The 25,745-nt window shown below is 41.4% G+C and overlaps 1 protein-coding gene across 16 annotated transcripts in view; it reads left to right on the top strand.

Moving 5' to 3' along the window:
• The window catches only part of GIT2 (GIT ArfGAP 2), a 215,391-nt gene that overhangs the window by 51,926 nt on the left and 137,720 nt on the right, over nucleotides 1–25,745 (top strand). For all 16 annotated transcript variants that reach the window (XR_003852033.1, XR_003852034.1, XM_029571954.1 and 13 more), the window contains exons 5-9: nucleotides 1,117–1,203; nucleotides 1,372–1,502; nucleotides 6,291–6,385; nucleotides 16,435–16,480; nucleotides 21,220–21,271. Coding sequence is in view for 14 of the 16 variants with exons in the window: in XM_029571954.1 (XP_029427814.1) it covers nucleotides 1,117–1,203; nucleotides 1,372–1,502; nucleotides 6,291–6,385; nucleotides 16,435–16,480; nucleotides 21,220–21,271 (411 nt within the window). In the remaining 2 variants the exon portion in view is untranslated. The remainder of the gene's footprint in view (nucleotides 1–1,116; nucleotides 1,204–1,371; nucleotides 1,503–6,290; nucleotides 6,386–16,434; nucleotides 16,481–21,219; nucleotides 21,272–25,745) is intronic.

The following is a 25,745-nucleotide window of genomic DNA, read 5'->3' as shown; positions in this document are numbered from 1 at the left end:
TGTTTGCAGACTTGGATGATTCTACGCAGCATGCTAGGGAGCTTAAGCTGTTGGATGTCCGCAGAACCTTGCTTCGCTATCTCAAGGTTACTAATGAGTTCAGGGATCTCATCTTTTTGTGTTCTGGAGTGCTGCAAAGAATGGTAGCCATGGCTCCAAAGCAACTATTGCCAGATGGCTTAAGGAGGCTATTGGGTCGGCGTACATTCTCAAGGGCCGTCAAGTTCCTGAGGGTTTGCGGGCCCACTTGACAGGGGTTCAGGCCGCTTCTTGGGCGGAGGCTCAGTTAGTGTCTCCGCAGGAGATTTGCAGAGCGGCGACTTGGAAGTCGCTGCATACTTTTGCAAGGCATTACCGATTGGATTTGGCATTTTCTGATTCTAGGTCTTTTGGTGAAGGTGTCTTGCGAGCGAGACTCTCCAGGTCCCACCCTCTCTAGGAAGCTTTGGTACATCCCAGGAGTCTGGACTGATCCGGGTACGTACAGGGAAAAAAAAATGGGATCTTACCTTCTAATTTTCGTTCCTGTAGTACCAACGGATCAGTCCAGAACCCACCTATAATCTTTTCAGCAAACTTTCTGTTCTTTGATGTAAACTTATGAATTTTTTGTCATGTTGTTTGACATGGTTTTTTAAGTTAGTTTATTGCACATATAGTGTCTTTTCAGCTTGGGTACAGATCAATACTGAGCTTTTCAAGCAGTGTCAGCGAGGCTTTTCTCTGTCTCCATCTGCTGGCAGGGATGAATAAACCCAGGAGTCTAGACTGATCCGTTGGTACTACAGGAACGAAAATTAGCAGGTAAGAACCAATTTTCTTATTTGCATATTTTGTTTACCAGTTAATTTTAGGGGATATTGTCTTGACTGTTTTATGATTTTGTATGATGGTCATTCTATGTTGTATGTTTTATATTTATGAATGTTTACTGTACTTCCTGTACATTGCTCTGTTCTGAGCAATGTACGGGAAGTAGCAGAATATAATAAATAAATGGCCTTATTTATTCAAGTGTTTTCTGGTAGACTAAGGTGAATACCATTTCATTCAAATATGTTGTCATTTGTGCATCTCCCTGAGAATATTAATGTTGGTATTTTACTTATCTTTCAGCAACTCCATTCTAGTGTGAGGACAGGGAATCTGGAGACTTGTCTGAGACTGCTGTCTTTAGGAGCGCAGGCCAACTTTTTTAACGCTGTACGAAATTTTAAGTATTTAGCTTATACCAATTCTTATAAGGTCTTTATTTGAAACTATCTAAACTGACATATTGCTATGTATTTTTCATGTTTACTTCAGTCTTCCTTGTGTTCCATTTGCTAATGCGCTGACTGGGTAAGCTCTGATTTTATTGATGGTTTTCAGGAGAAAGGAAACACCCCACTTCATGTTGCCGCCAAAGCAGGGCAGACTTTACAAGCAGAATTATTGGCTGTGTATGGTGCTGATCCTGGCACACCAGATTCAAATGGAAAAACGCCAATTGACTATGCAAGGTAATAAAGTCCTATATTCGTATCTTGTTTAGTCACCATTGTAACATGGTAGTTACATATTGTAACATATATGCAGATGACGTACAAATATTAATCCCAATACACAACTCACTAGAAGAAACCTACAAAAAAATAGCCACTTACCTAAACAGAATAAAACATACTAACCAACATGAAACTCATCCTTCGATAAAACTGAAATAACCTTATTGGATAGAAAGAGCAACACTCCTCAACTTCCACTACTCAACCTAATAAACCAAAATGTGACTATCTCTCCAGTCAATTATGCCCGCAATCTAGGAGTCATAATCGACAAGGAACTTTCCTTCAAGAACCACATCACAACTAAAATCAAAGACTGATATCATAAACTCCTAACACTACGACAATTAAAACCTTTCCTCGCTCCCAACGACTTCAGATCAGTACTCCAACTACTCATCTTCTCCAACCTGGACTATTGTAACTCCCTCTTGTTCAACTTACCTCTTAACACCATCCGACCACTCCAAATCCTGCAGAACGCAGCGGCAAGAATTCTCACTGGATCTGAAAAACACGATCACATTACTCCTACACTTATATCACTACACTGGCTCCCAATAAAATTTAGGATATAATACAAAATACTATCCATATTACATAAAATAATATATGAAAAACAAACAAACTGGCTAAGTCCATCCATAAAATTGCATACTCCAAACAGAAACCTCAGATCAGCAAATAAAGGTCTTTTAAAGATTCCACCTACTTGCTATAAACAACTCAGCTCAATGCAAAATAGAGCAATTTCTCTAGGAAGCCCTAAACTCTGGAACACCCTCCCAATAGAACACAAGAAAACTTAAACTTTAAAAAAAGAGCTAAAAACATGGATGTTTACCAAAGCATATCACCTCAACCAATGACTCGAACTCCAACACTAAAAACCTAGTGAACTCAACACAAGATGACATAACAATGAACTGAAATGTGTAAAGAGTAACATCTAAACTAAGTTTATAAATTTATATCTTTTTATGTTAGCAACTATATGTACCTTTTGGAAACTCTGTTAATCATCGCAACTTTGTAAACCGTTGTGATGGCGAAACCGAACGATGGTATATAAAACTCGATAAATAAATTAAATAAATAATTTATATTAAAGGAAGGCATTCAGAGCTCCTTATGATCCCAGGATTGCAGCAATGAACTTAAATCAAATTTGTTTGCTCTACAATTGAGCTGCCTTTCTGCCTTTCTTCCAAACTTTTCATTTTTGTATTAATTTTAAAATGTTTACATTCACAGGCGATTTTCTTTGTGTGAATTATTGATCCCATCAGTTTAGTTTCTAAAAATACACAATGAACAGTATTGCATTTTTTGCACACTATCCTGTAGAACTTGACAATGATCTTGTGTGTGATTTTGATATAAATTACTGACAAGTTACTGAAGTACAATTATTCATAATGCCAGTATCCTGATGTAAATAAACAAATGTTCCAAAGGCAAAACTGCCTGTGAGGGTAAATAACTAACATAATACTTTGATGTGGCTTTTTATTTATACAGGCAATTACTTTTTGCATTAAATATTTCTTTGTAACTTTTAACTTTTCGATATACATATACAAGGTCCATAAGAGAACACTTTGACAGATTAATATCTTTGAAAGCAAATAATAAAAAAAAAAATCAGGTAAACACAATAGCTTTTCAACATTTATACAAATTCAAGACCAGATGTATTTCTTGTGTCTGACATCTGTCTATTGGATCATAATCTTGTATGTCTAAACTATGTTAGATCTATTATTTCGAATGTTTGTTTGAACCGTTGTGATCTAGTGATTATCACATGGAACGATGGTCTATAAAACTACTAAATAAATAAGTCCCACCCACGGAGATGATGCAATACATCTGTGCGGAAACAGGTACTCTGTGTTGAGCGCCCGCTTTCCTAACGCCGCCCAGCCATTTCTCTTGGGCGTGCGATTGGATATTTAAATGAGGAATCACACTACCAAGGAGGCGCTAGGGACAGAAGTGTGCCCCTAGCGCCTCCTTGGCAGCAGGAGCCCAGGAGAGGTGGCTGTCAGCGGGTTAGAAAAATGGACACTCCAATTTTACAAGCGTCAGTTTTCCTAACTCGTGTACAGCCATGGGTTAGGAAAATGTACGCTTGTTAATTGAGCATCCCTTTTCCTAATCTGACTGTTGGCACACTTTAAAAAAATTTAGCTTTTGTTCCTTTGGTTCCTCCAACTTAATATCGCCACGATATTAAGTTGGAGGAACTTAATATCCTGGAGCGCGCACATGGATGCGCTGATTATTCGGTGGCCATGCGCACATGTGTGCTGGAATTTAAAATCCACGCGCATGTGTGGGCGGTGTGCGCTGGGGAGCCAAATTTTGCATGAATACGCGCAACGACACAATCAGGGCCTCCACCAGTTCCCTCCCAGTCCACTCCAATTAGGGAGCGGACAGGGAGGGAACTTCCCTACCCTCCTACCTAACTACCCTGAATTCTTTTTAATTTTTTTAATTATTGCTCCTTGGGAGTGGAAGGAAGTTGCACATGCCGGCTGCTGGCATGCGCTTCCCTGGGACAGCGGCTAATGGCCTCTGTCCCATGCCCCCATGGCCTGCCCCTTTTTCAGGGCCCAGCATTTTGAAAATGCACACAGGAGTGCCGGTATTTGTGCGTGTGGCCCTTTTAAAATTCGGCAGAGTATTTTCTGCTTTTCTGTACACTTTTTTCTGAGCCGGTCAGCCGCACGCTTTTCTTTTTGATCTGGGGAGAATAGCTAATAGCCTCATCATGCATTTGCATGTGATGAGCACTATTAGTTTTGCGGAGGGGGGGCAGTTGGACGCACATTTTGGACACGCTAATCCCCCTTCTATTACAGCCTCAGATTTATGTATTTAAAATAATTTGTTAATCACTTCATTGATAATCTCCCTAAGTGATCTATAACATAAGTAAAGCAATAGATCACATTCAAGGGAACAATATAACAAAAGATCATATTCAAGAATATGGTACAACAGCTCATACCTACTCTTCCTCAGATCTCATAAAACTCTCCTACCTCCATATCCACACATTAATTAACAATCTGGAAGAGCTGTCCACCCATTAATTAACTGGGACAATTGTCATTAACCACATTTTCAGTTGTTTCCAAAAATTCAATAGGTCCTCCTCTCCCCTCAGAGCTTGAGAGGCCATTCCAAAGGCTAGGGATAACTGAAGGGAAGGACCTATTTTGCAGCTTCAAGTGCTGAAAAGCTTTAGCCACTGGGAGCTGGGATGTTTTTTTGCTGAACGTAGATTCCTATTTGCCTCATGCCATTTTATTTTTCCCTTCAAATATGGGGGACACAAACCTTGCAAAATCCTGAATGCCAATATAAGACATTTAAATTTATCTTGTTCAGTTACAGGAAGCAATGCAAATGCTGCAAAAAGGACTTTCAGGTGTCCTGTGTACATTCTCTGTAAGAATACGCACAGCCGTATTTTGAGTTAACTGTAACTTATGAGTCAGTTTCATTAGAAGCCCTAAATAAAGGGCATTGCAGTAATCAGTGTGCAAAAGCACAAGGGTGTAAGCCACCAATTTATTAATACTGACAAATCCAAAAAAAGCCTGAATTTGCCTAAGCATTTTGATCTTAATATAGATGTTCCAAACAATATATGTAATATGTTTTTGCAGTCTTAGATTAGAGACCTCACTTCAATTTTTTGGAAGCACCTCAATCCCACGCCAGTTTAATGGTTTTATCACATCACCAACTCCCAAATACAATAGTTCTGTTTTTGTTGTATTTAAAATTGGTTTACTTGACTGAATCCAATTAACCACAGATTTCAAAACATTGACTCAGTTTCAAATGAGCTGCATCAGGATCCCTTCCCAAAGGTGCCAAGATTTTCTTATCATATCCGGCGTGAAACCCTCCTCCCACTCCAAACTACCCAGATGTGCCATAAAAATATTAAATAGTATAAACAATAGTAAGGATTCTTGAGGGACCCTACACTTAATGCAAAACCAATCCAAGGGTTTATCCATCTGTTTCCCATTACTGAAAAACATTTCCAACCATTTTATCACCCAAATCTTGACAACCATGTAACAGTTAATATACTAGGTCAGACGTGCAGGAAAGGTCCAACAATATCAGCAGAGCACAATTTCCCCTATCCAAAATAGGGAAGACATTGTCAGTGCTGTTAAAATGTTCTGTGCTACTTCCTTTCCTAAAACCTGCCTGAGCTAGATCAAAAACCTCAAATCCACTCATATTTACATCTTTCTCAAAGTAGCCCAGAATGTAATCTTTCAATACCCGCAATTTCATGCATTTGCCTATGGCAGTGATCCAGACATGCCAAAATTTAGCAACTGTCAAGTGGGCAGAGAGCAGTGATATGTGCTGCTGCAGAACCAGCCACCCTTCCCATCTCTCAAATATGACGTAGACGAGATGCTTCCCACTACATGACAATAAGACTCTGACTCCCCATATCCCTGCCAATGCCCAAGACAAGTTTCTCAAGATAACTACCAGATAGAATGGCTTCAGAAGGTCAGTGGTCTGCATCTGAAGGTATGTATTTAGGAAACCATTGTTTCTGTATTTTTCTTTTTAGTTTATTAAATGCTACAAATTCTGTATTTCAGAAATGTAGGCTTTTCCATTGCTAAAACTTCTAGAATATTTAAATTTGTATTTTAAAGCATTTTTTTTTTGTTTTTAATGTCTGTTTAGACAAGGAGGGCACCTTGAACTAGCAGATCGCCTTGTTGAAATACAGCATGAGCTCACCGACAGATTAGCTTTTTACTTATGTGGTAGGAAACCAGGTAAGTTAATCAATACAAAAACAGAGCTGCGCTTACATTTAAATGCTTTGTTGCATACAAAGTCCAATATTAAAAAAATATATATATAGAACAGATAACTTCTGAAGCAAAATTTAGCCAGATAAGTTATCCTAGATATTCAGGATAAATTTAGCCAGATAATGTTTTAGATTTAACCTGCTATATTAAGTGACCTTGCTGTTCCACAAAAAAAAAAAAAAAAAGACCTGTGTGGGCTTGGCGGCCTGAATCACAGACCCCCCACTCCATCTATAAATCATGGGTCTGCTGAGCTGAGCCTTCCCTACCCCCAAGCACATCTGAGAGCTTTCTATCACTAACAGTGTTAGTGGGTCCAGGGCTGGCCTTTCCCTCTCCCCTACCCGCTCCCCGTTTCATAATAATTTTGCAACAATAACGCCTCCTCTTGCCTCTTTCCCACTCTCCTGTTTTGTTTTGGGGTTTGTTTGGTTTTTTTTTTATCTTCTTTTTTTTTTTTGTGCTGGGATTGCAGTATGGCTCTCCTGCACCTTCTGCGTTGCTGTGATAGCAGCACAAGAAACATAAACTACCAGCAATGCTATGGATAATTCAAAATTACTATAAAGTATGTATGCACAGTTCAGTATTATGGAAGATCACCTTTTCTAAAAGTACTAACCGTGTAGTTTTACTACCAAGTAGTCTTTGGGGAATTGTGCATGCAATATTTAAAAGTTCTGCAAAATTCTGCATACACTATCAATAACAAAATAAAATCTGAGTACTAATTTAAAATGCAGTAAAGAAGAAAATTACTACTAAAAGAATCAGACTTAAATTTTTTATGCAGATTTTCCCCAGGAGTACTGTAGAAGTACATCAAAAGATCCACTCCTCTCTCCTCTCCTCCACCTCTCACATACATACACACTTCAATCTTCTGTTATTAATGTTGAGGTGCCCTAAGGTCACCATTGTCTAAAACCATGAAAGACTCGGACAGCTTAAAAAAAAAATAAAACCCAGACCTCCAAAGGCCAACTTCCTGCCCAGCTGCTCCCACATCGGAGAGAGAACCAGCTGCCAGTGCATGCATTGGCAGAAGTTAAGGCCCACAGCAGTGATTGTGAAGTGGAAAAAGCCAGAGCAACACAAAAACAGTGGGGGCAGTATTAAGTTTAGTGGCAACAGAACATAAAGGCTGCTGCCATTTGCACCACAGAGGAGGGAAAGTAACAACCGCATTCTGTCCTGGGCTAGCTGCTATTCCTGTGGCTGATTGTGTACACAAAACATAAAATTCTGCACAGGTGAAGAATTATGCATTCTCCAGGGACAAGCAGGATGACAGTTCTCATATATGGATGACATCAGATGGAGCGAAACAGAAATTTGATTTCTTCTGCATTCAGATAGGCCAGCCTCATCTGGTGAGTTATGCACTCCTACCAGCAGATGGAGTTGGGGGAAAAAACTGACTCACTGACATATAGCCCTGCCCCGACATCAACCTGCCAGTATTCTTCGTCTCCAGCAGGTGGAGGACAAGCATTTCCCTAGGGGGTATTGACTCTTTTTTTTTTTTTTTTTTTTTTTTTTTTTTTTTAAACAAGCTCCTAGGTGATACCAGGCTGGTTCCTCCCTTGGTTGAGCAGTTGAGCCTCAATGCCTTGCCAGGTTTACACTAAAAAAAAAAAAATTGGATGTCGAGGAGGAGCTCGGGGGTGAAGGCTTTTGTGCCCTCTCCCTAATGGCCTGATTATGCTTTCAGCTGGGGAGGGCTGAGCTTGGGTAAAAGAAGGAGGGAAGGTGATAGAGATCCCCAGTTCCTTCCATTCCATTTTCTCCCCCTCAGTTCTTATCCTCTCACGCATCACTGGTGAGTTAGTAGAGGCAAATGGTTTTGAGGCATGGGTTGGTAGTTAGGGCAGCGTTCACTCCTTGGTCCCGCGCTTCAGGTCCTGTCAGTCAGCCGCATGCAATACAGCCAGGCCACTGCGACATGCAGTTAGGCCACAGTGTGTGTTTCTTCTTTCCAGCATGCTTGGGTGCACACGGTAAGGACATGGCCTAGAATTCTGCGTGCATTTATGCATGCAAGCCCGCAGCCTAGACTTGCACAATTGCATGGCTACATCCGCATGCACCTTAGTGACTGTGGACAGGAGCATAGTCTTTTGGTGGCGCATAATGATGCCAGGGGTTAAAAAGACTAAGCGTCTTTCTGTTTGTGTGGATTGTCATATAAGGGCAATCTAGCCATTGCTCTCTCTTTGCCTATGCCAGTGCTATTTAGAGGCTGAAGGTGATTTGCCTTCCATGGATTTTACTACCAATGGGGCATCCCCCACCATTGGAGGATTCAGTGAAGGGGAGTGCAGGAGGCGATGCGATGGCAAGTGTCAGTTCTTTTCTCCCTTGTTCTCGATCGGAGGGACGCCCCCGGTGGGGGTCTCTGAGAGTGCCATGGGCAAGCCCTATGGATCCAGGAATGGAATTGGCCTCCTTCTCCTGGGTGGAGTTTTTCCAGGAGTTACAAACATTTCTGAAAAGGCATCCAGCAGTGGCTATATAGCCCTGTAAGGAACTGGAAGCCGCCTAGATCTTTCCACTCTGCATCTAAGTTGGGCGAGCACTGTAAAGAAGCCTCTGGTAAGGTGAAAGAGGATCATGAACTTTTGGATGATTCAGAGAGTGATTTAAATTCCACACCTCTGGAAGATGGTGAAATCCCCTCGGACTTAGAGCCACATAGGACTACACTGTTGCTTCCACAGAGATGAGCTGCCACGTCTGTTGGCTCAGACCCCAAAAATGCTTTGAATCGATGAGAAGATGCCCTGGAAGAACAAAAGAAAGATCCCATCTTGGTCACCTTGCACAAGGCATCCTGTTTCTTCCGCTCCTGGAACCAGTGCAGGAGTGATTAACCTTGAATGAAATGCCTCAGATGCAAATTTTAAAGGGGGGTGTTCCTTGGCAGGCCTGTATCCCTTAAATCCGAAGGCAAGGACACAGTTATAATTCCTGAAGGTCGATGCCCTGGTATGCACTGTCACCAAGCAAACCCCATCCCGGTCAAAGGGAGAGCAGCTCTGAAGGATGCCCAGGATAGAAGGATTGAGGCTAGCCTCAAGTAGGCATTTGAGATGATGGCAATGAATTTGCAAATAGCTTCTTGCTGCTGCTTGGAGGCCTGAGCAGGTTTGCATCTTTCAGGTGGCTCGAGAGAGGAGTGATTGCGGGCTCGCAATGGAACCGCATTTTTAGTGGATGAGGGCTGTGACTTGGTGCTTACATCCACTAGAGGTTTAGCGGCAAGATGCCTACTGTTGCTGCTGAACTGATAGGTTTTGATAATTTTACATTTTAGGGTTCTCTCTTGTTCAGAAGTGATTTGGAGAAGATGGGGAATAGTTAGAGGGATTCCAAGATTCTGCGATTGCCAGAGGACAGGAAGCAGCATCACATCCTTTACGGGTGAGAGGCTGCTGCAGGGTTTCCAGTCACATTAGTCCTTACTAAGGTTCAGCAAATCAGATGTTGTCCCTTTGGAAGATCTGTCCTTTCAGCATAGGAAGCCAAATAGGACTTGGGCTCCAGGACTAGAGCATCTCTATCTTTGCAGTGAAGGTGCAGGGGCTCACTATCAATTCCGGAGATAGGCAGACGTCGTCTTACTTTTATGATGGGTGGGCCCAAATCACGATGGAGCAGTGGGTCTTGGATGTGATAAGAGACAGCTATGCGCTAGAATTTCTCCAAATTCCTCTGATGCCTTTATGGTCTCTCCATGCAACTCACTAGCAAAGAAAGTGGCAGTGGAGGATACATTGAAAAAGCTGATAGATCTCAGGGCCGTAATTCCGATTCCCAAGTTGCATGAAAATATGGGGTGATATTCTGTGTATTTTGTCATACCCAAGAAGGAAGGTTCTTTCCGATCGATCTTGAATATGAAGGGAGTCAACCAGCATTTCCGTGTGACTCACTTCAGAATGGGAATATTAACGCTTCATAATTATGACAGTGCAGAAAAGTTTTTACGTCTTTCGATCTGATGGAAGCCTATCAACAGGAGCATCCACAGTTTCTCCATTTTGCCATTCTAGGTCAGCATTATCAGTTTCAAGCCCTACCATTTAGTCTGGCTTTGGCGCCCAGCACCTTTTCCAAGGTCATGATGGTGATCGCCTCTGCACAAGGGAGGGTATTCTGGTCCATCCATATCTGGACAACTAGTTGATTCGAGCCAAGAGTGTGGAAGAGAGTCAGTTGGCATCTGGCAAAGTGATCTGCCTCCTCTAAGGAGTTGGGCTGGGTGGGTGGTGACCCTAGCCAAAAGCAGTCTACAGCTGACACAGACCCTGGAATACCTTGGAGTGAAATTCAATATGGCATTGGGGCTGGGGGGTGTTCTTTCCAGAGCAACACATCCGGAAGTTGGTAACTCAGGTTCAGTCCTTGAGGATGGCCATTTGTCCACCAGGGTGGACTTATTCTCAGGTCTTTGGGTCGATGGCGGTAACATTGGAGATATGCACCCTCACCCAGGGTAGTGTGTGGCCACTTCAGCATGCTGTGCTGTCACGGTGGAATCCGCAGTCACAGGAGTACACAGTAAGTAAGGTTCTCCTTGCTAATGGAGGTGAGTGTGCAGTTGCAGTGGTGGTTACAAAGGGAACACTTCATGATAGGCGTGTCCTTGGAGACACTGAATTGGTTGGTGCTCACGACAAGATGCGACTGTCCTGGGTTGGGAGCTCACTGTCAAGAGTTGATGGCACAAGGTCTGTGGAATGCTGAGGCATGACAGTGGACCATCAATCGATTGGAAGCGTATGCAGTTTGCTTGGCATGTCTATGGTGTGCCGAGCGGTTGTGACGTCAGACAATGCATGAAGTCTCCTACATAAATCATCGGAGCAGAACCAGAAGTCATCAAGTGTCAGAGGAGATAGATGCTCTCATGGCATGAGCAAAGTAGCATCTGCAGGCGTTAACCATATTTTACATTGCCAGGAAGGACAATTTGAGGGCCAACTTTCTCAGCAGACAAATCTTAGACCTAGGGGAGTGGGAGCTCAAAGTTTCTTGATGGGGTCAGCCATATTTGGATCTAATGGCGAGCTACATCAACGAGAAGGTGCTATGGGTTCTACAGTCACAAAAAGGGACCTGAGTGTTGGGAATTGATGCTCTTGTTCACCAATGGCCATGGACTGGGGTGTTATGTTTTCTCTCCCGGCCTGATGATCAGCAGGATAATTTGGAAGATTGCGAGTCATTCCCAGATCATGGCTCCAGATTGATCATGGAGTCCATGGTATGCAGACCTCAGACCACTAGTAAGCCATCCCTTGAGGCTGCTGGTCAAAGGAGAATCTTCTGTATTGGGGACTGATCGTGCACAAAAATCCAGATCTGCTATGTCTTACGGTTTGGCCTTTAAGATGGCTCATCTGAGATGTGATTATTCTTCGGCAGTTATTTTATTTATTTAAAGGCTTTTTTTATACCGGTATTCGTGGGAACATCATATCGGTTTACAGAGAACTTCAAAAAGGACAAGAAACGGGGTGGGGGGGGGGATGGAGAACAATGGCACAGGGTAGAACAGAATAAGGATTACATTGAGTAAAGTGATAAGGGATAGTAACTAATATACAAGAGGGAAACTAATATTTACATGGTATGAGGTACAGTTGTGATCAGAAATCATATACACGAGTATACTCGAGGTAATAAGGTGCAAGATTAACCATTAATAATATATGGTTTAGAGGGATACTGTACAATATAAAGGGTATAAGAGGACAGGGGAGGGAGTGAAGAATATGACAGGCAGGAGGGGAGGGAAGGAGGCGAGGGTGGAGGAGGGAAGGGAGGGAGGGCTCTATTCAGGGTATGCCTGTTTGAAAAGCCATGTCTTTAGCTTTTTTTTTTTTTTTTAATTTCTGGGAAGAAGGCTGTAAGCAAAGATCAGGGGGCATGGAGTTCCAGAGGGTGGGACCTGCAATAGAAAGGGCTCTTTCTTTTTGTGGAAGAGAGGTGTGTGGTCTTGGGGGAGGGGGTGTATAGGTAACCTTTGTAGGCGGATCTGGTGGGACAGTTGGAGGATAGGAAGTGTAGGGAGTCATCGAGCCAGTGGATATTGTCAGTGTGTAGGGTTTTGTGGATAATAGCATTTTGTAGAGTATACGGGAGGAGATGGGGAGCCAGTGGAGTTCTTTAAGGACAGGGGTGATATGGTTATATTCACATTGCTCTGTCCTAGAAAGTTTTCTACATCTCTGGCCTTAGGGTTTGGAGAGTATTCGAGAACTGGTACGGGGTGAGAGGTTCTCACCCTCTAAGTAGAAAATCCACTGATTCTAGAACTTCTGCAGGAGGGGTTAAGGGCTTGGCCCTAAAGACTGAAGGTGCTGGGTGTAGCACTCGCATGCTATAGGGGGGGCGGATTAATGGTAGGCCCTTGTCCTTCCAGATGTTTCTAGGTTCTTGCCATAGAGTTTCTGCAGTGGTATTGATACCTGAATGAATGCAGGCCTTAGACTAGACTCGCTGATATGCTTTGCAATGGATAGAATCTCTTTGAACATAAGGTCAAGGAAGCAGTAGTTCAGATTAAGGATTATTGTGCAATGCCTCAGACCTCCACAGCCACTCCAGATCTACTGTCCTCAACCAGGAGGTACCAGAATGGTGTTCTAAGGAGGATATTTTTTTTATCAACTGAGGAGACATTTTTTTTTCCTCTCCCGCTTAATCCCATCGACTGCAGGGTCTTCATTCTTGTCCTTCGCAGTAGAAGGCCCCAAAGTCACAATAGTCACCCTAGTTAAAACCTGGGACAAGGTTTTGACTGGATCATAGAGAGCATAGCTGAGATCCCAGTGTCCATACCAGAAGTCCTTTCTGTCAGAGGCAGGCTAGGGCTTTACCTAAACCACTGGCCCAGAATAACTTGGGTACTCATGTTAATGAAAAGGTTACAGACTTCATCTAGTGGACGCATCTTCAAATCGCCCACTGAAACCTGCTTGGTCAGTGTCTCAGAATCAAGAATGACTACAAATGGAACTCTCTTCCCTCTTAGCCAATGCAGTTGAATCCATTCAATCATGGAAAGAAGGCAGGGATTTTATTCCAAATATTTCCTGATCCCAAAGAAAACAAGAAGACTGCATCCAATTCTAGACCTGAGGGTTTTGAGCAAGTTACTGAAAAGAGAAAAGTTCAGAATATTTTTTCTGGACACCTTGATACCTTTTCATTAAAAAGGGGACTGGCTATGCTCTCGATATCTAAAGAGTGCTTACGCCACATAGATATTTCCGGGTAACAGAAAATATCTGATTTTGTAGTAGGGAAAAACCATTTTCAATATTGCATCAATATTACCCTTCAGTCTGGCATCAGCACTACATGTATTTATAAAATGTCTGTCAGTGGTGGAGTAGCTGTACAGATTGGGGTTGCATATGTTAGCCAGCCAATCATCCAGGTAGGAAAAGAGCACATCTCTAGGTGGTACTTCAGAATCAATGAGCAGAACCATCCATGGGTTGGTTATCAGGATTTGTCATCAACTACCCCAAGTCCCACTTAAGGCTCTCATCTCAATTAAAATTTATAGGTTTGCTTCTAGAAATGACTTGAGTAAGAGGATTATAACATTATCAGCTGTGGAGAAGATAAGACTGAGGCATCACCATGGGTCATGTTAAGAATTTAGGGTCTCATAGCATCAATATTCCATGTTACTCCTTTGGCATGTCTCCATATAAAAAGAATCCAATGGATGCTCTGATCACAGTGGGATCAAACCACTCAAGATGTTGGAGCTGGCATCCATACTCTCCAGCCTTTGAAGGACTCTGCTGTTTGGGTTCCATCTTTAAATGTATAAACTACATGGAGGCTGATTCCTTATTTAAAATATTTCTATCCACAATAAAATGAATATAAAAGCATACAGTTGGCAAATCTGGTTAGCAATTATACAAACAAAACGGGTTGGCCAAGAGAATACTCTTCCAAATTCCTCCAGTGCAAATTGTCCTAACCGCAGATATATCCACCTGGGCAGGGGGACCATATAGATGGGTTGCACACCCAAGGTCTTTGTCTGCTCAGAAAAGCTTCATCAGATAAACTTCTTAGAGCTAATGTGCTATACTCTAAAGGCTTTAAGGGATCGGTTAGCCAATAGTGTTATCCTTTCCAGATGGACAGTGAAATAGTGATATCCTACATCAGGAAGGAATGGTCTCCTACCTCCTATGTCAGGAGACTGTCCAGATGTGGGACTGGGCCATTTCTCAGGGAATGGTACTTGAGGCTACATGCTTTGCAGGCAAGGAGAATATCTTAGTGTGCATACTTAATTGGATCCTGGATGAGAGAGTAGCAAACCAGATATTCCATGAGTAGGAAATACCTTTGGTAGATCTGTTTTCATCTGCTGTGAAGAAAAAGCATGTGTATCCTCCAATTCCTTTAGTGGCAAGGACCTTACTGAAACTCAGAAGAGATTGGGGAGCTATGATTCTCATAGCTCCCTATTGGCACAGATTTGGGTTTCACTTGGCCAGGAGAGGTCCATTAAATTCCTCAATTCTCATCCGAACATTGGGTCCATATATCTCTCAGCCTGGATTTTGAGAAGGTAGCTCTGCAATTTCATATTTAAAGGTGGTTAAGTATGTATTTAGTTTAAAAAAAAATTCCTGCAAGAAAGTAACACAAGTTTTGGCCTCAAACTGTACAACTAGGCTGTAATACTGCAGCATGTTTGAGCTATAGAAATGCATGAGCCAGTACAGAAACCAAATGCAGTCTATCCCTGCTCAGAGTATGCAAGACAGAGCAGCTTTCTATGGTTTAAAATAGAAGAGGGTTGCCTTTTGGTATGATGGAAGGGCCTTAGGTCCTTTTGCCTGCTCCACACACAAGCTGCTTGACTTCTTTCTGTATCTGTTTGAATCAGATTTTATGACCAATTAGGGTTCACCTCATTGCAGTTGTTTGCCACCACCATGTAGAAGGTAAAATTATTTCTGTACAGCCTTTAGTTGTCCTTTTCATGTAGGGTTTGCTTCACTTGAAGCCTTCCATCAAGCCGCCTACTATATTTTGGGAACTCAATGTGGTTTTGTCCCAGTTGATGAAAGCTCTGTTTTAGCCTATGGATTCTACTGTCCTCTGAGAACATCTGCTACAAGTAAGCAACTAGGTTAATGTGCTTCCTGAACCTTCAGGGCTATTTAGGTTTGGAACACTGTCACAAATGACCTCTTGTAGAGCCAGAAGTACTTAAAGGGGTTTTCTCATTTTTTTCTGTGGGGAAACTTGCTTAGTACATCTAGCCCATAAAATGAACTGATAGCTGCAGACAGCATGAGTAATACAATTTTTAATATATGAATATATGCTTTGCCATTTGTAACATCAAAGCCAATATGGTGTAACGATACAGCGAGCATAAGCAGGGTCAGTGTTACCTGTTGGCTGTCCTGTACAAACAAATGTGCTTCTCCTTCCACTGATAGTGGTGGCAGTAGCAATGACGGGGCATGGTGCCCATGTGCCAGCATGTTCACAGGCTTCATGGGTTTCCTTATTGAATAAGAAGCCTGAGCACAGGGCCACTGACGAATCTGTGAGCATGTTGGTAGATGGGGAAGATATATCTATAGTAAATTCATTCTATTTTTGGAATAAACATTTTTATTGGTGAATAACAAATAACCAATACAGGTAAACAACAAATGGAAAATAAAATATCACCATAAATTGCATGTTTCTGCCCTGAGTGATATCACACCCCCCTCTCTCTCTACTGTCAGCTATGGTAGATCAACTAATGCAAGCTATTTATGACAGTAAATAAATACTCCAGGCCATAAGCTCACAGTAGTCTGTTAGAAGTCCTCTTCATTCTGGATGTTAACTTTTTTTTCTCATTTTTGACCATTATGTAACTAAATGTATTTATATTGTAATATGTGTTAATTTTTTACGTGGAAGCCTTATCAAATATTTCACTTGCCAACTTATTTCAGATCACAAAAATGGACAGCATTATATTATACCTCAAATGGCAGACAGGTAACATATTTTAAAAATCTTTCATACTAAAACAATTTTTTTTTAAATATTTTGTATGAAAATTCAAGGTTATTAGACCATGCTGTTTTCTATTCTAAAGTGTTAGTGCATTTCATTTGTTTCTGTGGATTTTAAATCTATGGTTAGAAGGTTGTAAATCCTCTAATTTATAGCAGTTTGGCCTATCTGGCATTTAATAGAAGACTGACTAATTGTATGTATTTCCTCTTTGCATATGTATAAGATACATAAAAGTTTCTCATTTGTTCATATATCACATTATTACATTTATTGTAAAAGTAGAAATTAACTTGGGATTGCTGTATAGTGGACGTTTTTAAGCTTTTGCTGAATCTCGGGGCTATACTGTGGAATATGGGAGTCTTTTCCTCATTAAGGCTTGCAAGGTAAAATTGGGGAGAATCTTATGATGGAAATATGTGATGTGGCATTCAAATTATGTGCTGTATGGTGTTCAACAAATGTATAAAACCTTGGTTCTTTACAGAATCTGACTTGTTATGCACATTAATTGGTGCCTGTGGAACACTTCAGCCTTAAGCTTAAGTGCTAGCAAGATGGATATGGTTACAAAACTCATTCTGACCAGCTAAAAATACTAAATTTAGATAGACTAACAGGTGAATTTTCAAAGAAGTTACACATGTAAATGTAAGTATCGTAGCAATTTTCAAAAGCAATTAACGCACTTAAAGTACACTTCAATGTGAATATCCTATGGACAATTCAGTGGCTTGTATTCTAGCCATTTTCAAAAGCCCACTTACATGGGTAAAGTGCATTTACACAAATTGAACTCTCTTTTTTGAGTGTTAAAGCTTTTGATAATCTTACCCTAAGAGTCTTCAAAATAGGGGTAATTGATTTGTCAATTTTCCGTTAATTTGAAAAACACGGAAACAGTATTTCCATGTCAATACTTTTGAAGTAATTTCTTTTGAATGTAAATTTTGAGATTCAAGAGAAGAATGTATAGGAAAATGTGTTAAATTGCTACATGGCTTTCAAAATGTGTTAATTTTCTTGTTTAAAAGCTGCTTATTGGTGCTTATGTGGTACTGACACATCTGTTTCCAAACAGCTGCAGAATAGTACCCAGCAGTGACTCATAACAATTATGAACTGAAAAGCTATGCTATGTTTTTCAGTTTATGTAAAGTGCTAGTTATAGCATCACAAGTTCCATGCATTTTTTTCTCTTTTTATGTCTTTACATTTGGAATTAAGGCGGCTGTAAGTAAACTTCTATAATCTTCACTCTGTTAAGATTCAAATGTGCAAGCATGAAAAGGACACAGAATACTCAAATCTGAAATAATAGTGCGGTTATGTGGCTGAAAATTTGAAGGTCGCACACGTTTGTCCATTATGTGTTTTATAGAGGTGAATTTTAAAAGAGTTGAACACAGCAAAGTTGGGTTTGCATGCATCCACCCAATTTTAAAAGGCGCCTGTATACACGCACAAAAGCCGATGCATGGATATCTCATTCGAACTAAAAAAGGGCATGGGAATTCAGGGGAGGGTTCAAAAGATGTGCACATAACTAGGTACATGCTTGGGTGCGTGCCCAGGTCTAGTGCCATGTAACACTACGTCTGATATTAAGAAGGTGGAAATATAAATAAAAATTTTTCCAAGCATCTTGGAGCAGTTGGAGGAGTCTGGGTTTACTGGGGAGGATGCAGGCTAATGAACCAGGGGGGTTAAGAGGATTTTACGTGTACATTGGTCTAACTGGTGGATGAACTGGTAAAACTGGTCTTGAAGTGGATGAGCTCCTGTTATAAAATTTCCCCACTTACGTGGCTCAGACCTGTCTTTATGCAGCTGTGTGCGCCCACTTGCAAAACTGGGCACATGCATGTGCGCACCCGGCCTATTATAACATGTGCGTCTGTGCACACGTTATAAAATGGCTGCATATCTGAGTGCGCACCGATGTACACGCGTATATGTGTGCCTGTTTGAAAGTTACCATGTTAGGGAGGGTAATTTTCAAAGTGACTTCTGCAGGTGAAATAGCCTTTTACAGAATTGCCCATTCCGTATTCGGGTAAACTTGCACACGGATGTCATATATGTGTATGTTTGCCCAGACTGAGTGGAGGTGTTCCTGGGGCAGGGTTGGAAGGGGATTTGGACTTAAGACAAAAAACTTTTGGATTTCCAAAAGTGCGTGCATACATTTTCAAGGAATAATTCTCCACCCATTTTAGCAGGTGTGTGTGTGTGTGTGTGATTAGGTAGGTGGGATAATTTTCAAAGGACTTGTGTATATGTCTACTTCGAATGTATGTGTGTGTGTTAGGGTAATTTTATATCATGCATACAGTTAGCTGGCTATCATGATTTTATTTTCTAAGCTAAATAACATGCTGCGCTAGATCTGGAAATGAATAGCAAGGTGTACTGTTCAGAGTTAAGAACATCAACTTTGCAACTAGAATCCTTTACTCTTGATAGAATGGAGAAATGTTCTTGCTTGGCTGAGGAGCCAATGGGGCAAAGCTATCATCTGTGGGGGTAATAACTGAATGCCTCTAAGTCAGAATTCCCCCTAAAAGGAACGATCCTGCAGCACCAAGGAACCTCAGCTGGCCTGGGAAAGCCGGCCGCCTGGCCGGTGAGCAGAGCCACTTGCCTCGGGACCGGAGCATGGACAGAAGGGGGGCCGACTCTCTCCCGTAGCGCACTGCACGTTCGTGGGGAACCTGGCGCTAAACATTTTTGAAGAGTGCCTTTAATTGAACTAGTTTATTTTTTCCTTCATCCTTAATTTTGTTTTGATAATAATGACTATTTCATATGATTTGGCTTTGCAATACTCGAATGGTTTGCCTCTGATATAATTTGTCAATTTTTTCCTTCAGAAATAATCATATTTGATATGTGGATGGAAATATACTTTCCTGTATGCTGAAATAACCAGTAATTGTGGGAAGAGAATCTGAACTGTGCTAGGATTCTGAAAACAGTCATGGCCTAGTGATTTCAAGTCAGAGATGAATAATTCATCTTTTTTTGACCCAGCATTTTCCTCCTGCTTCTTTGTCCCAAGGTTACTCCAGCTCAGAGTCATGGCTGGTTTCCTGGCACCATGAACCTTTATTCGCAAGGATTTTTCCCCTATTTATATCCACTTCCCCCACCTACTAACATACCTAGTCTAGTAATTTCAGTGACATTCCTTTGGCTGGAAACCATGTTCCAGGATTTCATCCGGAGCCTTATAATGATGGGCCCTGATCTAGCCACCAAGTATTGACATTGACGTTGACCCCTCCACTTCACCCTTAACACCTCCAGAGCATCCCTGGCTTACCTGGGAATTAAGTTGGGGTTTTTTTGTTTTGTTTTTGGTTTTTTATTACATAAGAACATATGATATGCCATACTGGGTCAGACCAAGTGTCCATCAAGTCCAGTGTCCTGTTTCCAACAGTGGCCAATCCAAGTCACAAGTACCTGGCAAGTAACCAAACATTAGATAAATTACAAGCTATTATTGCTTATTAATTACTGTAATAGTTTATGGAATTTTTTCTCTAGGAACTTATCCAAACCTATTTTAAACCCAGTTACACTCACTGCTGTAACCAGATCCTCTGGCAATGAATTCCGGAGCTTAATCATGCACTGAGTGAAAAATTATTTTCTTTGATTTATTTTAAATGAGTTACTTGCTAACTTCATGGAGTGCCTCCTGGTCCTTCTATTATCTGAGAGAGTAAATAACTGATTTACATTAACTTATTCATGTCCTTTCATTATTTTGTAGACTTCTATCATATCCCCCCTCAGTCGTTTCTTCTCCAAACGGAACATCCCTAACTTCTTTAGCCTTTTCTCATAGGGGAGCTGTTCCATGCCCCTTATTTTGGTCGCCCTTCTCTGCACTTTCTTCAGTGCAGCTATATCCTTTTTGAGATGCGGTGACCAGAATTGCACACAGTATTCAATGTGCGGTTTCACCATGGAGCGATACAGAGGCATTATGACATCCTCTATTTTATTTTCCATTCCCTTTCTAATAATTCCCAGCAGTCTGTTGGTTTTTTTGACTGCCACAGCACATTAAGCCGACGATTTCAATGTGTTAAGAGTTTCCACCCTAGATCTCTTTCCTGGGTGGTAACTCCTAAGACAGAACCTAACATTGTGTAACTACAGCAAGGATTATTTTTCCCTATATGCATTACTTTGCACTTGTCCACGTTAAATTTCATCTGCCATTTGGAAACCTAATCTTCCAGTCTCGCAAGGTCCTCCTGCAATTTATCACGATCTGCTTGAGATTTAACTACTCTAGATAATTTTGAGTTATCTGCAAATTTGATCATCTTACTTGTTGTACCCCTTTCCAGATCATTTATAAATATATTAAAAAGCACCGATCCAAGTACAGATCCCTGAGGCTCGCCACTGTTTACCTTTTTCCACTGTGAAAATTGACCATTTAATCCTACTGTTTACTGTCTTTTTACCAGCTTGCAATCCACAAAAGGTCATCACCTCCTATCCCATGACTTTTTAGTTTTCTTAGAAGCGTCTCATGTGGGACTTCGTTGAACGCCTTCTGAAAATCCAAATACACTACATCTACTGGTTCACCTTTGTCCACATGTTTATTCACCTAGAAATGAAAAGTAACATCATAAGAATGCATTTTACTTGAAATTGTCAAGTTGTATTAATACAGTGATTTGTTCTCATAGCAGTCTGGATTTGTCTGAGTTGGCAAAAGCAGCTAAGAAGAAACTTCAGTCTGTAAGTATAAGTGATATTCTATTATATCTCTGAACACTAAGTACATTTTGTTGCATATCAAGTGTGATAACATTTCAGCTAAAAGATTGTCATGTGCAAACTGATTAGTAAGTATACCTTTGGCACACAGTAATACTTGTAATTTGTTGTATTTCGACCCATATTTTTAAATAATGTGAGCTTAATAATAGTGTAGTGCTTGTAAAAAATAAAAAATTAAATAAGGTGGTCTCAGTTAAATAAAATCTTTAATTTTTTCATAAATATTTAGATGAGGATCTACATTGATTGGGACATCTACCTTTTAAATTTTAGCACCCTTTTTCTGCCTCATTAAGCCACTAAAATTAAAGACCCCTGTCTGGGAATCTATTGGGTCTTAAATGCATGTATTATTAACAGCCTTCTGGTATAATAAAAAATTTCCTGCCCTATTTTTTTTACTGTCATTTTGTGGTTTATATTGTACAAGTCTCTAACAGACTATATCTGTAGCAGAAATGGGTCAGAACTTTTCAGTATGTGGACTGAAAGACCACTGAACAAAGAGTCAAATGAAATCCTGACTTCTAGGGCTTGATTTTCAAAGCCATTTATGTACATAAAAGCCGGTTTTGTGCATGTAACTGGCTGTGGTAAAATAGCCCGGGGCACAGGTCACATAAGTATCCGTGAACTGGCAAGAAGTGTTGAGGGTGGGCTTGGAGCAGAGTTTGCTTATACAATTTTTGATTTAACAAAGAATCCAGCCAATGCAATAAAGTTTGTGTAAAAAACATACATCCAAACTGGGCGCACATTTTAACGTGCACACATCCAACTCTCCTGGGTGCCCGATGCAATATGTAAATGATCTGCTGCGCTAAAACAGATGCGCTAGGGATAACTTGTGCATCCCTAGCGCGACCATGGCATCGGGTGTCCGGGAGAGGTGGCTGTGCGTGGGTTAGGAAAACGGATGCTCAATTTATGTTTTGGGGGTTTTTTCCCGCGGCAGCTATTTTACTGGCACGATACACTCGCACAATATAGATGGCCTGGAGTGTGTATATTGTGCACCCCAAAATCTTTTTTTTTTGCATGGTGCTGGTTTCTGTGGTTCTTCCTACTTAGAATCACGACAATACGGAGTAGGAGAAATCACAGAAAAGCAATCTTTTTTTTTTTTTGTTTGTTTGTTTGTTTTTAAGTTTGTTTATTTATTTATTTAATTCTTTTATATACCGACCTTCATGACTATTGTCATATCAAATCAGGGTTTATTTTTTGCATTGCAGAGTAATAGTTAATTGCCTTATCTACATGGCATTTACATTTGAAGAGTGCTATTAGCTAAGCCTTTGAGCGTGCGTTTTGGACCTGCTGATCCCCTTATTGCATCAGGGGTTATGGATGCCCATGCAAAACATGCGTCTAACCGCTCGTTAACTGTGCGCTAGGCTTGGGCACACTTTATTGCATCGGCCCCAATGTGCACAAGTTACGCCTTCGATAGAGCAGGTGTAACTTTGTGCGTGTGCATTTATGCACGTACTGAGATTCTTGCACGTGAATTTTCAAAGCAGACTTGTACCCTTAGCAAGTTCTGGGTAAATTCTGCACATAAATGGTACGTGCAGACTTTACCCCACGGTACACGGTTAAAAAATTACCATCCTTAACATTTTGCGTCCCTTTGTAGGACCCTTCTGGTGCCAAATCACTTTATCTCCCTTTGCCGTATTTTACCTACATAAAATAGTGGAATAGGAATAACAAAATGGTTCTTCTTTCTCCTTTTGAAGCTTTCATGCAGCTCATGAGCTTCATAAACAAGCTGTGGCAAACTAAAAACAAGACCAAAACCTAACTAATATTTAGCTCCTCTTCTGGTATTTATCTTTGTAGGTTGGGGATCTCGTTCTCTGTCCTAGGGCTACATCCTTGACCCAGCCCTGTGGTGGATTCTCAGATTGGGGGGAGGGGAAGGCTGGACCTCTAAGGCCCAAGATGCAATGAGGATAAACTCTTCTTTGGGTGATGGTCTCAATAATTGCAGTGTGGATGGAGGTAAAATGTCAAATAACCAGACTGGACATTCTAATAGGTTGTTCCAACTTAAACTTTACTGTTGCAGATCTTCAGTAGTAATCAGTTGGCACCATGCACACTTGTTCTTCAATACATCCATTTCTCAACTCAATTTTCCATACTTTTCTTTATCTGTGGATGTATCCTTAGTATTTGGGTTCCGAGATGCGCTACCCTCAGGCATGGAATAAGGGTCCAGGATAGGTTTGGGCTCTCCTAACCCTGTGCCCTTTCTCACAAATACCTGATGCCCAGTGGTTCCACAATTCATAGCTTCCAGACTTTTTTGCTTATCACTTCTGGGAGTCGCTAGATGAAAATATTTTTACTCTTAATTCTCCTCTCCAGATGGTAACAAAAGATCTTCTCAGGAGAAATTATCCACCTAATGGGGGGGGGGGGGGGGAAATCCTCCTTTTGTTGCCACTTCTGGGCAGGAGTGGTGGTGGCAAATGTTTTACAAAAAATACAAAATTAGGATTACTCTGCAGTGAGTCAGTACTAATCCATCCACTTAATGAGTCTTCTCTAGCCCCACCTTCCCAACGCAGGGGATTTTTCCCTTCCTGAGACAGGACTAGGGATTCACAAGAAAACTCTAGAAACGAATTTAAAAACTCTATTAGCTCAAAACTTCACAGTCCTACCAGATAGGTTGTTTACTAGCAAGGTAACTTTCCTTCCATTTCTGTGTAACCAGGCAATGAGACCTAGCTCACAGGAATAGAGAAAAACAAAAATAAAATGGCACTTAATCCTCCAGACTCTAACTCGTGGGCCAATACAGTGAAGTGTGCTCAGCTGAGCGCACTGTTTAACACTTGGTGGGACGTACATCCAATAAGTAAATAAATACATTTTAAAAATTGCCAGCCAGTCAGGGTAGAAAAACGGACACTCAATTTTACTGGTTCGGAAAACCGAAGCTTGTAAAATTGAGCATCTGTTTTCTGAACTCGCTGACAGCCACCTCTCCTGGCTTTCTGCTGCTAAGAGGGCACTAGGGACACGCTATTGTCTCTAATGCCCCCTTTTTAGCGCATCCGCTCATTTAAATTTAGTTTCGTGCGCCCAGGAGAGGTGGCTGGACTCGCGTTGGGAGAGCGGGCGCTCAATGTGGAGAGCTCGTTCTCCCATGCTCCTTACCGTGTAGGAAAATTGGTTCTTGCCTGCTAATTTTCGATCCTGTAGTACCATGGATCAGTCCAGACAGCTGGGTTTTGCCTCCCTTCCAGCAGATGGAAAGTTTTGAAGGCACTGCCTCTTAACCCAGTGTGCTACCTGCATCACTTCAGTATAAAGCGGTACCCAAGCAAGCCAAAATTCACTTAAAACTTTGATCTCCAACTTCCCCATAACGAGCAGAGGAATAAGGAAAGAAAACAATAACCATAAGAAAAAAAAACCTGTGCCATTCTTCAGAGATGCACAAAGAAGTAACAAATATAGGCAGGTCAAGCGGACTCTCTCCATGTTTTTCCACTCTCCCAGGCAGGCATCTGGACTGATCCGTGGAACTACAGGAATGAAAATTAGCAGGTACGAAGGGGAAGACGCCGGAGGGACGGGGAGTCAGAGAGCTGCTGAAAAAAACAGACGCGAGCCGTGCCGGGAGAGTATCGGCATCCGAAGATACTGACTCCAGTCTTGTGTTCCTTGCCCGCCTTTTTTTTTTGTAGTGACTTTAAAAACAAAGGCAAATATAGTTAACTTCCCTGAAAAGGCAGCAGGCTCTTGCCGTCCTGAGGAGGGTGAGTGAGCCGGGACCCCTAGTATCAACCGTGACTAGCAACAAAGAAGCTCCAGGCGAGAGAAGGGTCACCGACCCTCGGCCCCTCTGCCTCAAATACCAGGGTGGATGGTCCACCCAAAACATAACTACCCATGGGGAGGCTGTAGAATAAAAACTTCAGTCTTTTTTTCTTTACTTATTCTCCAGACTGCAGGTTTTGCACCTCCACCATCTGCTGGAGACAGAGAAATACTGAGGGACTGCAGGTGGCACCTCAGCAAGAGTAGTAGCATTTTCAATCAAAATTCTCTGTCTCCATCTGCTGGAGGGGAGGCAAATCCCAGGAGTCTGGACTGATCTGGGTACATACAGGGAACTGGGATTGTATTTATTCTGTGTATATTTAAGATACTGTAACACCTTTTTGAAAGAACAGAAATGTTAATCCTAGTGCAGGGCTAAATTCCACTGCAGGTTTTACTATCTAATCTGTTCAGATGCTTCCATGGAAAATTATTATTTTTTTTTTTTTTTATTGAACAGCATGTGAAACCAGGGAGTAATAAAAGTTTGTGGTATATAAACATTGGTTGATTTTAAAAGCCCTATGCGCGCTGAAGCTGGGAGATGCGAGCATGGATTTTAAAACCCGCACGGATACACACATACCTC

The sequence above is a fragment of the Rhinatrema bivittatum genome, chromosome 11 (assembly GCF_901001135.1).
Source record: "Rhinatrema bivittatum chromosome 11, aRhiBiv1.1, whole genome shotgun sequence".
Taxonomy (NCBI): Eukaryota; Metazoa; Chordata; class Amphibia; order Gymnophiona; family Rhinatrematidae; genus Rhinatrema; species Rhinatrema bivittatum.
Note: the sequence above shows the minus strand (reverse complement) of the source record. Positions and strands in the feature narration are given on the sequence as shown.